Here is a 19,183-nt window from a genome sequence, read left to right on the forward strand (position 1 = left end):
TTAAAACGTATACAGCTATCTCTCCGTATATATATATATATATATATATATATATATATCGACGTCTACTGATCTGGTTGTATATTTTCTGCTTATCACGTTGGTAATAAAAATATATTCATTCGCTATTACCAAACCATGCTACGAACAACACTGGGAGCTATCTTATATATATATATATATATATATATATATATATATATATATATATATATATATATATATATATATATATAATATATAATGTATGTGTGTGTGAGTGTGTGTGTGTGTGTGTGTGTGTATCCGTTAGACTTTGCAGCTCTTTGTCTGCTATAGTTGCCTTTATTTATAGTGAGAGGTAGACAGAGATACAGAGAGACATATCCATATATACTTTTCTGCGCAGTCGCATCGAACATTGTATTCTATTCGGAAGACATTCGCAAGTGACACATAATAATCTTTAATTGTCTAGTTTTGTTAAATCATACGTCTAGAATTTACAGAGCATTCTGTGTAAGGAAATATACAGGTCAGATTTGTCCGCGTATCAACTCAAATCACTGAAATACAGAAATCGTTTACAGTCTGACGTCATTAACAAATCTCTACTATGATTGAGGAATAAACGAAACATCTGTTTGAATACAATGATTTGAAATGTGTTTCTGACTTACTGACATTCAATCAAAAATATTTATTATTGTAAATCTACCCAAATCAACTAGGTCATTTTTACAGGCTTATTATTCATTGACCTGTCTTAATTTTATTCCGAAAGGTTGACCTAGGAATGTATATTGGAATATAAATTTATTTATCGAACTTCAATAAAGGACTTTCAGTCAAGAAAAGCTCCTGGTAAGATTATCCCAGTCATGATGAAACGTGACCATGAAAATACTCTTTGTATTGAAGAGCAATCCAGCGCCTGGTAAATGGAGTTATATAACAAAAAGCACTATCAGCTGCCCTTTCCACGAGAGAGAAATGCCTCAACGTTCACCAACAAATTTCTGGAATACGTAGTACCTTCCCTTCCTGCAATTTGATGCCATTACAGCTTTGCTCCATTTGCCGGTCCGCAATTACTTTTCTGAGAGAGCAAAGTGGCGATGATGGAAATCTAATGTCAGCACAACTTGGCTATCCCTGAGGAATGTTATTCATGCCAATAATTGTAGCGACAAATGAGAGCCCGTCGTCCTTGTCTCAGTTTTGCAAAACCTTGCATCTTGGCATTGATCACCAAATTTAGATCTAATGGTAGTCATTCTGTATAGAATGACGCGTACCTGTCAACTGTACATTGTATTCTGTGAAATAATTGATGCAAGATTACATATTTTACTTCTGTGTTTTGTACCAAAACGCACTTTCTCTTTCAAATATATATTTTGTATCTTATACTGTGGACAAATCCAAACATATGGGTGTACATCATTTTAGCAAACATGAATTGACTAAAAGCAAGTACATAAAGATATGCCGCTTTATCGTGCATGACTTATAATACTCTCTGAAACAAAGTTGATCTTACATAAACAAGATTGATTGAATATTGTATAAACAACCTCTCAAAAAATGATAAAATTGTTTCGTAGTCCAAGAATAAATATTTTCTTAGTCATGTCAAGACTCCCCCTCTCACTATTCCTCCAACACATATTTTCTCGATATTGTCGATTTTTTTTTATGTTGACAAAAATGATTACACAATGTTTACGTAGTAGCGGCAAGTGATTTTCACGTGTGTCTGGCATTTGGTAGTGTTGTGGCTTCCTTTGATATAGATCTCACAAACATGTCCAAATAACTGCTTAGTAATTATGAGGTATTCTTTACTGAGCGCACACTTTCTGAAAGCTTTTAAGGAGAAGGAAAAAGATTGATCAGTTATTTTCTCGTTCATTAATATTATTATGGCATCTCAGTCGCCGGTGAAATTACTGATGATTTACACATGGTGCACCAAGTAGCAAGTCAGAGTAAGGAAAAAACATTTACCGCTTTTGAATAGAGACATTTTGTCAATTAAAGTGGTAAAAACATAGATTGATCTTGACGCTATATACGGATATTCTACCTGTCTGACATGCAGAACGTGTTGTCCTTCAAGAAATCCTGACCAATTTTACAGATTGCCCGAGAAAGACAGATTGTAGCTATAGAGGTAAAATTGAAGTTTTATTTCTTGAAGAAGAATCATGCCACGCCAGTCAATATTTCTACCTTTTGAGACTCACATGTGTGTAGATTGGTCAGTAAGAATGTATTACTTACTTTAACTTCCAACCCAATTACATCTCTGAAAAATATGGCCATCCCGCTACCTGCGATATAATTGCCCCATCGATCATTCGCAAAGTAGAAATTGGCGGGAAAAGAAACGAGATTTTCCAACTTAGAAGGCGATAGTCAATTTGTGCAAACGTGCGTGAAATTTAATCGCGTCGGTACAAGAGTTCTTGAAGGGGGTTGTTGACCCAATACATGACCTAATTGCAAGGTTGTAGCGAGGTTAAAGAAACATTTCTTAAAGAATTTATAAATCAAGAATTGATACACACGCTATAAATGGCGTTATTGGATCAGAGATGTTACTTTTGCAATGACCTGTCTATCAGGTGTTAAGTATATGATTGGATAGCAAAATATTGTGTTTATTTATTTATTTATTTATTTATTTATTTATTTATTTATTTATTTATTTATCTATTTATTTATTTATTTATTTATTTGATAAGAACTTCACTGATGACGGCGCCTGTAGTTTGATGAACGACTCTGGATAACTTGAAACGTTTCAACCGATATGATTGCAAATCAAGCAGCCAATATTTCCGTGTGATAATTATAATGATTTCTTTCAACAAATCTAAACCACGTATTTTATGTCAGTTAGTAAACACTGACCAAAAATCATGTAAAATTTGTATAAATAAGCAAACCCTGAAGAAGATGGCATTTTTTCAAGAGTTATTGCACGCGGTTTTTATCGTAGGGAAGATCATTTTTTTACCCTGAACACTAGGTACATTTTATGCTTATTTTTCTTGATAATTGTATTCATTTATTCAATGTGAATGTGAGTTGGAGAATACTGATCGGCGGCTTAAAGTTGAAATTTAATACAGGCAAAGAGTCAATAACTTACCTGTACTCTTCCATGGCCTGGGACAATGTGACGTAAAAACAGTTTCATGTATTTGGCGATCTTGTTTGTCTTTTCCTCCAGTTGACTGGTGTAGCCACTACGCATGCGTCTTACTTGCTTGCTGAGCAGCCTCCCTTGTCTGTTTGAAGGAGTCAGTGACGTGGTCTGCATTTGATATTGACGTCTACAGTGTGTCCGTATTGCTGAGATCTGGCTCTGAACTAAACCGATTGTCGTGGAAATTCTGTTATTTGCGGCTCCAGAAATGAATGACGTTTCACCGTCCAGGGCATCGTAACAATTCTGGAATTTTTGACATTGTCGTTTTGTTTTAACCTGAGATTTGGATTTTGAAAAATTTAGCAAGTGTTCGTCGACGTCGATGAACAATATCCGCGCAATTCCCTGGAAGAAGACAACTTTTGCCCAGTGCGGTACATGTCGTCTGCTATCAGCATTTTCACACAACATGGCGACGAGCGTTGTCATAGATACAGACACAGCGATTAACATCATGCTGAATATTAAGTAAGCAGTTAGCATAGGCACCATATTTGACGTTGGAGGTAGTAATTCAGCAACCAGGAGGCTGAACACATAAAGCGTCAATAGCAGTGAGATACTCAAATTTACTTTCTCTGACGAGTCGGATGGTAGAGAGAAAACTACCACAGTTAAAAAATTGACCAAAACACAAGGTATTATAAGATTTGCTGCATAATATAAGGGTTTCCTTTTGATTGTTATGTCAAAGATCACATCCGTGTAAGGTTCCTTTGTGGTAAACAGGAAAGATGAATTTCGTGTGCGCCCTCTCGAGTTCACAATATCCCATTCTGAGTTTCTGACAAAGTTTTCTTTTGGCACGTCCTCTCTCTTCAATATCAATTGGACTTGCCTGTTGACGTACATCCATAGCCCAAATCTTAATTCACAGTTTTGTGAATCCACAGGAAAGTAGGTTATATCCATAGTGCATGGAGTTCTCAATATCCCTGGGATAGACTGTATCACCCAGCCTCTATACCCTATCTCGGTTGTCAGTTTGGGTATGAACATCCGTGGAAATCCATCGAAATCATTGTCCGCACTAGAAAGCGTAAATATGAGAAAGAAAAATGTATTTACATCACTACGTGTTCGTTTATCTATCTATCTATCTATCTATCTATCTATCTATCTATCTATCTATCTATCTATCTATCTATCTATGTTTGTTTGCCAGTCTGCCTAACTGCCTGCCTCTCTCCTTTTTCCTTTATGTATGTCTCTCTGTATCTCGCTCTCTATGTCTATCTGTCTGCTTGGCCGATTTTTCCTGTCACTGTCTACTACCTACCTACGTTTCGATATACATATAAAAATTAAGCCACTAATGTTAGTCAATATCTCTGCATTAGCCATAGCATTAAATAGAATTTACGCAAAGTTACTGAAATCGCTATTGCCGCCTCGAAGAGTTGGTACGGCAACATTATGCTTTTATACGATCGATAATAAACTGGATGGTGACATGGCTGTTACGGCAGCATGACAGATTGCCATGACAATGAATTTGACGTGGGAGATGATGATGATGATGATGATGGTGGTGGTGGTGGTTTTAGCGGATGTTGTGGATGTTTGATGATGACAATGATGATATTATGTGTTGTGATGGTAGAAGCTATTGGGGCTGATGTTATTTTTGTCAATGCGATGGTTTTATTTTTGACATCGGTTCGTCGCACTACCAACTGATACTTCTTATGGGATAGAAAGAAAAATGGGATAGAAAGAAAACCATTCTAACAAAAGTTTATGAGGATGTTCTGCAGGATTTCACTTGTTTTCGAATAGCTTGTTTCACGTCGACAATTCCAATACTTTAAAAATTTGAATAAAACATGGTTTCCTACGCAAGCCTCAGACCATTGCAGTAACGCGTGCGAGCAATTCACAGCAGAGGGTGTTTCCGGGTACACTGTGTCATCATGGAAAAGTGCCATCAATGAATATTACCTGTTCAACAAAGCTGTATCCGGTGCCCATATGGTATCCATAGTAACGACGATTTTTGTCAATCCGTCGTAGTCATCCGGGTTCCATTGTAATCTTGTATCATTCCATTCCTGAAATGACAGTGTCTTTGCTGAGCTTTAACCATGATAGTGTTTTTGTTGAGGTTTCACTTTGCTAGTGTGTTTAGTAAGGTTTGCTGATGTAAGTAAATGGTTTATCTAAATCTTAGCAACGGTTGTTTGGTGCCCTGTGAGATAATTTATGTACACCTTTTGAGCGATACCCATTAAAGTCAATGACATTCAGTTATTTTCAATAAACAATAACAGTACATTGATTTGGCTATTACTGTTTTGAGGAACGGCAATTAGTTTTCCACGAAATATGATGATATTACACGGACTAACAACCACGATATGCTTGCTATCATCCGAATTATTCACTGAAAAAGAGTTCAGGATGAATCGATGCATACTTATACGCCGATTCCACATTCTGCTACAGTCCGTCCACGCTGCAGACACACGTTGCATGGAGTACAGTGCTAAAAGAGTCCATTAAAATCTAGAAGCACTGACGTAATGAGCCCATTAAACATTGAATCGCTAGTAAATTCATCAATCTATGGCAGCTACTGGTATTACCTTCTATTTGATCGCTGCAGTATAGTAGTTCACTGCAATATATCACCCTATTGTGAAGATAGTGTACATATATTTCTCTGGACATAATGCGTACAATGCCGAACGTTTTTGCTTTTTTGTTAGGTCATTCAATATATTGCTTTGTTTTTGATTTTCCATTCTCTTTTTACATCATTATCATCGCACCAAAGCACAGAATCTTGCACACTTAGAATGTTAATACTAAAGATAAGTACGAAAAAGGAGAGTCGCGTGATCTTTTCGCAGCCATGGTAATCATATTGACGTCGGATTAATAACAATCAGAAATTATTTCTGATCGAACAAAAACATAGAAATCAATTCCACCTGCCATTCTTGAAACAAAATAGTAGCATTACAATGGTTAGCCAGGATTGCTTTCTAACTCTATTGGCTTCCATTTATCGGTGTTTGGTGCAAAAATAAGCAGTGATGTAAATTACTGTGGAAGATATTGGAAAAAGAAACAAAGACAGAAAATGTTATTTATAAGAAGACATATAGATTTACCTGGTGTAGCCAGACTCTGGTTGTCATAATTTGGTACTTCTCATCCTGAAAAACAAGGGACGAAACCTTTTTTAATCAAGTAATATGAATGGTGAGGAATGAAACGTGTAAATTTTATGCGTAGTATCGCTGTATGGCTTGTCGTCAGAGGAATGCTCCCCTACGTGACTGTGTCAAGGATGATACTTTATACAGATGTAATCAAGACAGAATTGCATTTCGACTCAAATTAGTCACAGTAAAACAAATATACGAATGTAAATATAACATTGACAGCAGTTTTGTTTTTGTTTCCATTATTAGGTATGAAAGAATGGGCCGACAATGAATACAGAAATATAGTACGTATTATAAGTCATGTTATATAATCCTTACAGTCATCTATCTACCCATCCATCTATTCATCCATCCATCCATCCATCCTTCCATCCATGTATACATACATACATACATACATACATACATGCATACATGCATACATGCATACATACATACATACATACATACATACATACATACATACATACATACATACATACATACATACGTAAGTATGTACGTACATAGATACGTACATACATACATGCATACATACATACATAGTTTCCATTCATTGTAAAGAATACGCCATTGATAATATATCCTTTGGTGGTTTACTACTGTCAATAGTCCTTAAATAAAATACTATGTTATGTTATCAATCCAGAAATAATACTTCGTACAAACGACTAACATGAACTAGATGCCTGCAGAATTGTTCTCGGATTTAATATCAGAACGATTCTGTAAACGTAAATACATAGACCTTGCCCTGCTGTTGACATGACCTTCGAAGCCTCGCTCTGGATTAGCTTGCGTGAAATATTACTTCTTTCTACTATTTTCATTCGATATATAATATCGATTGATGGCGGAAGCACATTGCTTGCTTTATCTTATTTGTAAAACATGACCACCGCTGACATGAATCATTAACATATTCTTGGTAATACATTGAGTGATGGCGTCGTGAATCACGGGTTATATTGGATATGCAGACACCAGAGAACAGGCCATTAGTCTTTTGCCAACAAAATTGATTTATTAGTTTAAAAGAAATTGCATCGCAGTAATCTCATATTAAAGCGGTAAAATTGTACGCCGTCAAATGACAATGTCATTGCCTCCAACCATCCGGGTCGCTAACAGAATGATCGCTTCAAATGAAAATGAAATGAAATACTTTTCGAATAATAAATCGCGACTGGCCAAGTATTAATACATTAGAATCTGGTAATACATACAAAAAGTGCCTTTTACATAGAGTCCCTTTTATAACAGATGTCTTCTGTTCAATATTTCTTTAAAAGCGAACGTTATTAAGTTAGTCGTCCCTGAGTGCTTTTCTGGAGTATCCTTTGGAAATCTCTGAAGTGTCGGCGCATTGACAGACCCTACAAATGTGTACATCAAATAACGTGAACAGACAGTTTAATACTGCTGTCTAGTTAAATGTTATGTCTTCTATTGATCAGAAGCCCTGCAGAAACGTAGATGAATTTCACCTATTAAGACTAATGCTCACATAAGTGGCCGTAAATAGATATAATGTCTTCAAATGCGCACTATATGAACGTAGAATTGCAATACGCTAGTTTATAGCTTAATTGAAAGGGGTGCATTCTTTCGCTTCGTCTGCACTGTCTGTCTGTCTGTCTCTCCGTCTGTCTGTCTCTCTGTGTAGATATCTCTCTCTTTCTCTCTCTATATATAATTTGCAAAATGTCCCACACACGCCACTGTCACATGCTTTTATTTCAACAACACATTCTACACAGACGGCTTGTGTCTGGTCTGCAAAAGCATTTACGTCATGAGTCGACGCAAACAGACGAAGTGCACGTGATGAATTGGCCTTATAGGAATTATACAGACGTCGTAACCGTCATTTTAGGATTACATGTATCTTGGGTAAAGTTGGAGCTTGGTTGTTTTCTTTTTTATCGATTTCTTTGAGGTGGCAGCAAGCATTGAGCATGTATCTTGATACAGCGATAGTCAGCTTGCTTTGCCACGCGATGTTACATTCTCACACAGTTGTTATCGTAGAAAGTTTGAGTCACTTTCAAGGACCTAATGTCCAAGTAATATGAGTCAAAGTATGATATGAGTGAGACATGGTTAAGAAAAGTTAACATAAGCCATACATTCGTCGATAGATAATACTGTAGAGCTCATATGGTAGAGCTAGGAACCGATGAAGAGGAAATGCTATAGCAAGTTGATATAAGAGTGATGTTGACTGTGAGAAGTAAAGACATAGACAGTAAAACACAGACAGCAATACTATACATAACGACAGACAAAAGAGACCAATATTATCAGAAACCAGGACAGGGGTATAACTAGAGAGTCTGTAGACGACTAATTAAACAATGACATCGTTGGCGGCAAGCACATAAGAAGCCGACCAATAGAGGAAATGGAAGAGATTGAGAAGATATAGTAAAGGCCATTAAGGGACACACAGACACAGTCTGAGAAAGGTAGATATTAAAGAAATACAGTTAATCTACTTACACAGGGCAATTGAAGAAAACAGGGCATACAGACAGAGATAATAAAATTATTATAAAAAGGCAGACGGTAAGATGTGTTGTAAATATCGCGAGGGAGTTCAGATGAATAGAATGTTTAATTGTCGTCCTATCGTAATGGTCACAGTAAGACGGCAGCCACCATGGAGGCGCCAATTTTATCAGCCGTAATATTTATTATCAGAGAGCTGGAAGGTTTTTAAAGAAATGTTGATGGCTACGTTTTCAACAATCCGTTGGTTATGAAAACATCTTGGTTTCTGCGGTAAGGTAAATGTGCCATTCAAAGTAGACTGTTCAAAATTTACAAATAAACAAATGCAAGCTGATGAAACCATCTAGTGGATATTAGATCATTGCCGGTCCCCAGTCCCGGACACCGTTGCCTTCGATAGCGTTCTCAACATGTATCTTTGGAGTAGAACGCGCCTTGGGGACAGATATTCGGACTCCCAAACTTTTGCAAAACTTTACAAGTGTTCCTTCTCAGTGGGCTTGTTGAAGCTTGTTGACAAAGTGACGTTTTCACTGTCTTGCTTTTTGTGAAAATCAAAAATTCAATTTTGGCGATAGAGTTACCAATGTGCAGTCCTTCTGAATTTAAAATATGGGTACATTTGAGAATTATGTATATCAATACAAAGATTGCATGATGGTTTACATTGGTGATATTGAACGAGAATGCGTTAATGATGAGCAAAAGTTTAAATCGTACAGTTCCAGGCACCTACTACCATAACCGTAAACAACAATATTTATTTTATTTCATTTTATTTATTTATTTACACTTTTTAGAGCGGCCGAGTTAATTACTGGTAAGGTAATTTTCATCCGTGCTCATAAATAAATCAAGAAAAGGAAAATATTTAATACAACAAAAGTAAATCGCAAAGGCACGTTGTTTCTGACACATTCTTTCAATTTACATTTGAATGTACTCAGACTAGATAGTTCCCTTATATCATTCTGTGATGAATTCCACACTTTAGTGGTACAGAAATGAAAACTACATTGTGCAACATTTAGACACATCTAGGTACACAACAATCCTAGCGTTATGGAGAATGTAAAGTAATAATGGACATCACCTTGAGGAGTGAATAAGTGAGATAAATATTGTGGTCATTAACCATTCGCACATTTGAAACCTATGTTGCAAATATTTCAGTAATAGGTCAAATAATGAGTAGTGATCATTCGGAACGGCGAACGACACTTCTACGTGACTGTAGTCATTATTATGCATACAATTTTTTTCAGCTGTTAATTTTGGCGAAGAAGTTAGTAATTCATCACAGTATAATCGCCACTTTCTTTAATATATGAATATCACGTAGAGTTTTATCAAACAACAGAAGTATTTGCTATGCTTTCTCAACATGAACGCGAAAGTGTAGTCTCACTTGACTTTTTAGCGGTTAATTTGACAAAGATTTCCCCAAACTTCAGATACAACTTTACAGAAGAAAGGCAGCCAATTTAGGTACCGCAAGTTTGCAGAGAGTTATTCACTTAAAAACATTAATTTTAGTGAAAATCACACGAATCTCGCATGTGTCCTAAAAGTTTGTAGCAAATCATCGAAAACGCACAACTTAACGGAAAAAAGATCACAGATTAGGCAAATGCGCGTACTCATTCCCCTGCCGTCATACGTACGCGTAATTACGTACAACTAAACGACCGTCAGTGACAGTATGGATTAAGTAATAGTAATAATTATTTTAATGTAATATGATGAAAGGAATATGGTGACAGTACAAGGTTGTTTTTGCTTTGATTGGAAAAACAATAGATAGATAATGGACCCGTGCTGAGCCGGTACAAAATCATATTAGAGGGTATGTTTGCTATTCACAATCAATATTATCTTAGGGGGTATGTTTGCCATCCACAATTAACGTTATCTTAGAGGTATGTTTGTCATTTACAATTAACATTATCTTAGGGAGTATGTTTGTCATTTACAATTAACGTTATCTTAGAGGTATGTTTGCCATTCACAATTAACATCATCTTAGGGAATATGTTTGTCATTTACAATTAACATTATCTTAGGGAGTATGTTTGCCATTCACAATTAACATTATCTTAGGGGGTATGTTTGCTATTCACAGTTTCATGAAATCACTGATTTTCTTCTCAAAGGAGGTTGGTTGGTCCGGTGTTCTCCATGTGTATCAAATCATCTTGAAGCTAATGGCCGGAGCTCCCATGTTACACTTTTCTAAAAAAATAATTATTGGAACCCGGTTCACGTCAGTAAGTTACGCTAATACGCACCATTGCAACAGCAAATGCCGAAGTTTTGTTTTCAAATCCTATAAAACTTCAAAAACACATCACAGCCCTTCATCTGATATAGTACACTAGAATATTTAGAAATCTATATTTCAGGCCACACTTTCAACGAATCTGAACTAATCCAGGAGATCAATGTACATAATCTAAGAGCATTGATTCTGTATTCTTTATGACAATATTTATTTTGGCTGACGGCAAATGACGAATGCCGAGCTGCGCCTGATTACCAGGTCAGTTAAAATTTAAATTGTGTCGCCTCTACCGGAATAATTTGTCTTCCTCAGTGTCATCATGGAAACATCTGCCCCAGGGTGAATGCCTAAAGGTGTGTCGTCTGTCTAAATTGTCACAACCCCTGATATTCCATGGTTCTCCTTATACCCATTATAAATTACGTTATTGATAAAAGGGATTGCTTTCCTCAATCCGGTTCGATAACCTCAAGTGATACAAAGCACTCTACTCATCCGTGAAATCCTTTCTGACGTATCAAGATATACTAGATATATTTTTTCAAATCGGCGGGAAATGAAATTTGTAATTTCCATTCTACGAGCAATTTTGATTGTGTACATGTGGATCAATAGCTTTGGCCCTTAATTAAATTTTAAATATGATCAGACATGTGGGTCACCGGGTAGTGTACAGACGAACAGATTTGGGGGCAAACCAGTAATGAAATTCAAAATATTGGAAATTGCATCGCATCATAAACGAGGATTGTCAACTGATACAAAGGCATAACGTAATCACACATTTTGTCGTCAGCTTGATTAGTTTGATGATCAGATTCAAACTTGTCACCTTTAACCAGATTTTACCGAGATATTCTCGCACTGTTTTTGCCAGGATCATAAAACCGACTACCAGACAGTACTGCATGAATAATTGACTTGAAATAAAAGTCACACGTTCCTGTGATAATGACATTGAAATCTCAGTAGTCCAGCATACCAACACTGGTCTAATTCTATTTTTCCTCAAAATAAGGAAAGCGTCCGTTTCAATTTCCGTTGCATTCGAAATGAACTTGATTTTATTAGATTTATTTATGCGATAAAAAAAACAATCTAGCAACAGCTTAACGCCAAGTTCAATCGAGAGGCAATTTTCCATGGCAACCGTTTCATGTGCTAAGAAACGGGGAATAGATGTTGAGCTGTGTAACACCATCATTAAATATGTCGTGCCTCGTTTTGGACAATATGACAGCGAAGTTACATCTCATATACTGCTATTTTAATGACTGATTTACATGAAACTATATTGGCCATCTTGTGACAATTAGAATTATAAATCGTCGTTCATAAAAAACAGATTATATTCATAACCCAGACCGTACATACAAAATATTTTGTTGTATCTACTTGTATAAGAGTAAATGTGTTACCTATTTTTCTATTCCATCAATTCACATCTATATTGTGATGAAAAAAAATACAAATTCGTCGGGCGACACAACTCACGTAGAATACAGTGTCTTGAAACGTGTTACTTCAATGTTCCAATGCGCTATTCAATACACGTGGGGAAATACAATTTTCAACTTTTGGAAAATAGATCATGTCGTCGACATTTGACCTGGTTATAACATCATTACACTTTAAACATTGCCAGTTTGCGATAAAGTATTGGCTTCATGTTGGATCAATGTCCCAAAGTGCTATACTTCACATCAAGAAGAGTCATGTTCGCTATGAGGTCACTGCCCCTCTACCGATCGATCATGAACTCTAAGATACAATCAGGGACGTTAAGGCTCATATGACCTTTAGATGAGATACAATCTTGTATATAGTTTCGTACAATAAAGCGATCTGATCGTGCGTCTCTGTCTACTGATGTATAATGTAGCCATATCGTCAATCTATTATTCTGCTGTTTTTAAAATGTTCATTCGTTGAGGAGATAGTGAAAGACGTTCTTCCCTGTAGCTGAATATCCTGCAAAACGGGTTTTTAAATTATTTCATCTGCTTCAACAATGACTACATAGATGATTGAGACACGAAGTTGTTGTTGCTGCTGTTGCTGCTGCTCCTTTTTTCGTAAGAACTTGAATTGACTAGAATTGGTATTTATTTATTTAACAAGTCATAATTACATTATAATGGTGCAATTTACATTAAATTTCTCAGAAATTATGTCACATCCAGCAAAACCAAGGAAAAGTATATGAAAGTAAAACAAATCATTTTTAGTTTTGGATTTTTATGTGCAGAAATTGAAATTCCAAAGTGAGAGCATAAACTAGGGCGAGAGTTCAAAATATACTAATCATTGAACTCGATACAGCGGCACAGTAGGACTTAGAAGCAATGCTTTGTTGAAAAATCGTAACGATGGCAACTTGGACCTTTTACGCAAATCATCCACTCATTCTGGGAACTTACAGACTTCAACAGTTCCATTTATTGTAAAAATCATGATATTATTCAAATTAATGGTTTCCTGACAGAAAAGTAGCATTTAATATTGATAGATGAGATGATAATCAGCCAACTCTAGAAGCTTATCTCGAGTCAAGTACGCTTCATGTCCTTTATCCGCATATTCAGACTGACGTTTAAACTCCACATTATAAACACAATCGCTAAGAAGTTCTGTATCACAGATAAGATCTGACAATAGGTGATTGTTTTATGCGATACACACACTTATGTGAAAATCGTGATTTTTTTTAACCATAAAATCACCACGTTTAGTACACTTTCGGATATCTTTATCTTAGCTATCATGTCTTTAAGTTTATACAGAGTCATTGCTAGCCTTTAAATTGAAAAATGGCCGATTGGTAAAATTGGGGAAAATTGCTTCTCACTCTCCGCTGTCTGCTTTTATCACAGATCTCCATGGATACCAGTAACAAGCCTCATATTCTTTTAAGTTATGTTTCACGACAGGTTATGTTGACCTGCTGTCACTTTATTTATCATGCATTTATTCATCCATTCATTCATCCATTCATTCATTCATTCATTCATTCATTCATTCATTCATTCATTCATTCATTCATTTATTCATCCATCCATCCATCCATCCATCAATTCATCCTTCCATCATTCCATCCATTCAGTTCCACTTACTTACATCACAGGTGTTCATCACAGGTGTTCATCATGCACACTATCACTGGAATGAATCAAATGTCTGTCCGACATGACCTTTTCACACACTCCTGATACCAAATCGATTTATCGTATCGTCAGTATTTCTGATGAAAACCCTTGCCAACTTTATTTGAACAATATAAGGAATCAACATTGAAAATGTGAACTTTACGTGTATTCAAAAATAAAAACCAGTACCTTGAAAACAAATCTCACTGGCAAAAAATGTATAATTATTCACCATTATAGAGAACAATAGTATCATCGCGATATTACAGCCTAAATATCACTAATCGACGTATTATTTTGATAAATGGCGAGATTTTCCTCTGTCAGTTTGGTTAACTGACCGACCACAATAGAAAAAGAAGGATTTGCATCTCTTTGCGCATGCGTACGAGGTCTTTGGCGATTGGTTACCGACTGTTACTAGTGACATTAAAAAAAATTATCAAATGTAGTCTATGATATTGGTTTCTGTTTGAATGTTGGATAATTTGGCGACCAAACTCGTCAAACGGAACCGGATGACAATCTCGCGGTGTGATCGATTTACGCAGACGGCAGATCAATTTCTTTTGATAACAGACTATCCAGCACCATATGACATTAAGAGGCTTCGCATGTTCAGATAAATATTTGACATGACAAATATAATTGATCCCGCCGAGACAACATCTGCTGTTGTGCTCTTCTCATTATAAATATCTTAAATGTCAAACGTTGTTTCATGTCTGATTTTTTTTCAAAGAGCCTACAAGGAAAGAATAACGGCATTCGAAAGCACAAGTAGGTCGACCAGTTTATCTCCACAAAGTCTCGTGATATCGTAAGAAAACGAGAATACAAGCAAAATTACCATACTTATTTTCTGCTGATGATGCATTTCGACTGCATTTCAATTTATACGTAAATGGCCGAACGAAGAAACGAACGAGCAAAATGCATGGGTAAAGAAATTGACAAATAAATATATGAATAAAAGAATAAATAATTGAATAAAGTACACATTTGGGTAATGTACAGGGGCAATCAAAGGGTAGTTTGTGACCAATCAACCATACAAAGGAACATATTTGCATAATTGTTTCCACTTTTAGCAGCACATGTGACGCAAACGTACACTCAGAACAATCCAGAGCTATTCCCAGATTCCCTTTTTCACGGTAATGGCGTTTTTACGCATGCGTAGTGTCGTCCTGTTTGGTTGCTGCGTCAGGAAGGCTTTCAAGCAGGGAATTCAATCAAATCGCAAGTATTTGTTCACAAAACAAAACAGTTCTAGAATCTGCAAATGGATGTACTCGTCCGCTGCTGTGAGTACAAGAAAACAATTAGTTTTTCGTATCGTTAGTACAACTTGGAGCTACGTCGAGCAATTGCATAGGGTCCTTTAACTGATGCAATAAGATATCACATTAAAAGTGCTTGGGTCATGTAGAGCAAGTTGGCAAACTGGAATTCAAAAAGTGTATGACACTGAGCTGTCACAATGCATTAGGGAGTTCACCCTTTCACCACAATTTTCATATAGATGGATTTAACTTATCCACGGAATAATAAAGTTCGTGCACGGTTCGACCGTAAAAGGATTTAAACATTACAGAGGTAACATGCATGCTGGTTGATGTTTCAAAATGTACTTTTCCAATGGATTAAATTTCCATAACAGCTACAGACCATGATATACTTTTAGTAGAATTTAGAGACATCGCCGCCATCATTGGAAAGTACGTTGAAATGCAATACACTTTCTTGTCTAGATTCATTTTCTTTCAAATTATTCTGAAACATTTTTCTGATATTTCTGCAGTTTCCATCCAGACAAGTGTGAACCTTTTAAAACTATCATGGTGTTATATTACAGCATTAAATTGTATAAATGAAGGGAACAACACTTTCGAAAAGGAAGAAAAATGAAGGTCGGTATTTAAGCTTCTCTTTAATGTAAAATATCACATCTGAAAAGCTCAGATACGTTACACTCATACGACGAAAAGTAGCTTTCACTTAAACAGTAGAATGCAGGGTAATAAATCTAGATCCAGTATTCAAATCGCATGTTACAACATACTTTCAGGCAAAGTGTACATTGCTATTCAAATGGAAAGGACAGCAACGAACTGACCTTTTGGCAACTCATAACTAGGTAAAAATGCCACACTGAAATGCGATACTGAGTATTAATTACAATCAAGGAATTCCGAGCTCTAAATCAGCTGCAGAGATATAACATAACCAAATATTATCTTAAACTATGAACTATGAACAGAGACTTGCATAGCTCAACCATAAATGTACGATATAACACCTTTCCACCTTATAGTCATGAGGCGTAGAAGCTGAACACTCTACAAGTCGACAGTATGGGAACAGTTCGTAAATAGTCACTTTTGTTCTGAAAATTATCAGAAATATACCTTTCGTCATGTATGACATCCTTTTTATATTTTACTTGTGATATTTGGTTACGTATATTTGTTTAATATCAAAACGGCTGTACGTTGTCGTATTCAATTTATTTGGGAGAGAATGTTTGAGACGGTCAATTCAGCTGATATACACACACCGACTCGAAGTGAAACGACAGATCAAATGGTGCACTTATACGAGGAATTATTCAATACCACTCTGTGACAGATTGCTTTATTACCGACAGCCAAATCTGACCTGGAAAATCGTACAATGAAATGCAACACCAGCAGTAAAATTTGTACAGAGGCAACATGATTGTTGAATAAGGATACATAACCCGGAAGTCGTTTCCCTAGGGCTCTTTTCGGCAAGACTACAAATTAAACTGCCTACTCTAGAATATAGCAAATCTCTTCATGTTTCTCATATGGCCATGCCAGTAGATATTGATATTACCACGTCCCAGGTAATCGTTAACTGATGCTATCAAAGCTAGGAAAGGAGACAGTTGATCTTAGCAGAAATTGCAGACTAAGGTGTTATTTGACGTTTCAAGAGAAACAGAGCAATTACTCTATATTTGGCGCTCGGCAGAGAGCGGAGGGATGCGTCAAGTCCCTAAACAGTTAAGAAAATCAGTTGATACAATTTGACCAATCGATCAATAGAGTTTGAACTTCCAACGAGCACGTAGGAAAAATAATGACAGGGTTGCATGATAGCGTGTACAGTACGCGAAAGAAGACATATCGCGTTATACAAGACTGGACTGAAAATTCTCCTTCAAAACACTCCTATACTCTCCAAGACGACTTGATTTTATTTCATTCGGTTAACTGTCACTTAAGGCATATAACATTCGATTTTTTCGTTCTTAATCGACATGCCATGTTAATCCTTGTTTCACTAAGAGATGGGTGAATTTCGATTCAATTCTTTGCTTTGGATATTCGTGCAGGTAGGAACATATACGCGTTTCAACAAAGCGTTCCTAATAAATACTGCTCATCATTGTGAATTCTTGACATTGACAGTGCTTGAGGGTAAGTGGTGAATTTCCAACAGAGAGGAATTAAATCTACTGTATCGTTTGAAACAGCAGCCACGGACATTGTTTTGCACAGTCACACGGTTGTACCTTGAGTGAATATGTATACTAATTTACTCAGCTGCAATAATCTCCATAGTTTTCTTAGACAAATTATTGTAACGAGAATGTGATCGCTTTACGTCCTACGTTGGAATCAAACCACTGTGCGGAACACCTCGGGGCCATCCTGAGTCTTTAGAAATTTTGTGGTGACGGTACTCGGCAACATCACAGAAACTAACTTTCGAATTACATTGTCCAACAGACCTACTTGGTATACGCTCCAGGTTCAATGCATTCTCTGACAGCATCGAGCGAACCAAGATACTTATCCCTCTCTGTGTATATTTGGCGTTCTCTTTCTGGAGATTATCGTTTCGTAGCTTTCCTTCGTGGCTAGCAAGATTCAACGTTTTCTGGTCAAACAACATCCTATCTGCAGGCAGAAGGTAATTGCAGCGAATGCAAACATTACGCGACTACAAACGATTTCCTGTCATTACAGAGCTGACGTCATTCATTGAAATGTTCAGGAACTTGTTTAGATTGAAATCAATTCATGCAACTTTTATGGCAAGTTCTACCTGGCTTGCTGTAATGACACAAACATTTTGTGATACGCAGATATTATAGTTGTTGTCCGCTATATCTGCTGAAGGTAAGAAACACCTGTCAAACAAATAAATTTCGAATTCAGCTTTTATTCGCAAGAGACTGAATAATTCTACTTTTGACCTGCGACTAAATACATGCTTCTTGTTGGTACCACACTGACCTTTGAACTCAGTATGCACCAATATAAGTAGATAAACAAGCATGGATGTAAGACAATTAAATAGGTTGGTATGATCTGTCATTGATTCTGCGTTAATAATACTTGCCAACAATTAGAACTAAAAAGTTCCTTATCAATAATGAAGGCTGACATTGCCAGCTAAACAAAAGTTGTTTTGGACGACAACTACATGTGGAAGGAAAAATGAATAGAATGGATACTTAAATTGGATTCCTGTTCCATCTTTTGATGCTATCGGATCTTTTACTACGAATAAAATATTGCTCAATTTGAAATGGTTACGCATTTCTTTCCTTTAATGCAATGATGTTGATTTATAATACAAGGACCTACATCAAAATGTTACTTGCCTGAAGTTCACAGAGTGATTTGTTTGTCACGTGTGTAGATTATTGCACAGAATTGACAGCACTATCGATAGCGTGACAAGCGCATACACTAAGCACTCTATCACTCTGGCGATGTATTCATGCCAAAGCAAGGTCAATCGGTCGACGTCTTCAAAATATCTAATCACGCGGTTCTTTAAAACGTTTAGGCTTGTTGAAACAGGGAAAACACATTATCCACATCGCAAC

At 36.4% G+C, this 19,183-nt stretch overlaps 1 protein-coding gene across 1 annotated transcript in view; it reads right to left on the minus strand.

The window, feature by feature from the left end:
- The window catches only part of LOC139151518 (neuronal acetylcholine receptor subunit beta-3-like), a 47,577-nt gene that overhangs the window by 4,331 nt on the left and 24,063 nt on the right, over positions 1-19,183 (minus strand). The window contains exons 4-6 of the mRNA XM_070724407.1: positions 6,316-6,360; positions 5,141-5,250; positions 3,140-4,229 (exon numbers count right to left, since the gene is read on the minus strand). Of these exons, the coding sequence (XP_070580508.1) occupies positions 3,140-4,229; positions 5,141-5,250; positions 6,316-6,360 (1,245 nt within the window). The remainder of the gene's footprint in view (positions 1-3,139; positions 4,230-5,140; positions 5,251-6,315; positions 6,361-19,183) is intronic.

The sequence above is a fragment of the Ptychodera flava genome, chromosome 2 (genome assembly GCF_041260155.1).
Source record: "Ptychodera flava strain L36383 chromosome 2, AS_Pfla_20210202, whole genome shotgun sequence".
Taxonomy (NCBI): domain Eukaryota; kingdom Metazoa; phylum Hemichordata; class Enteropneusta; family Ptychoderidae; genus Ptychodera; species Ptychodera flava.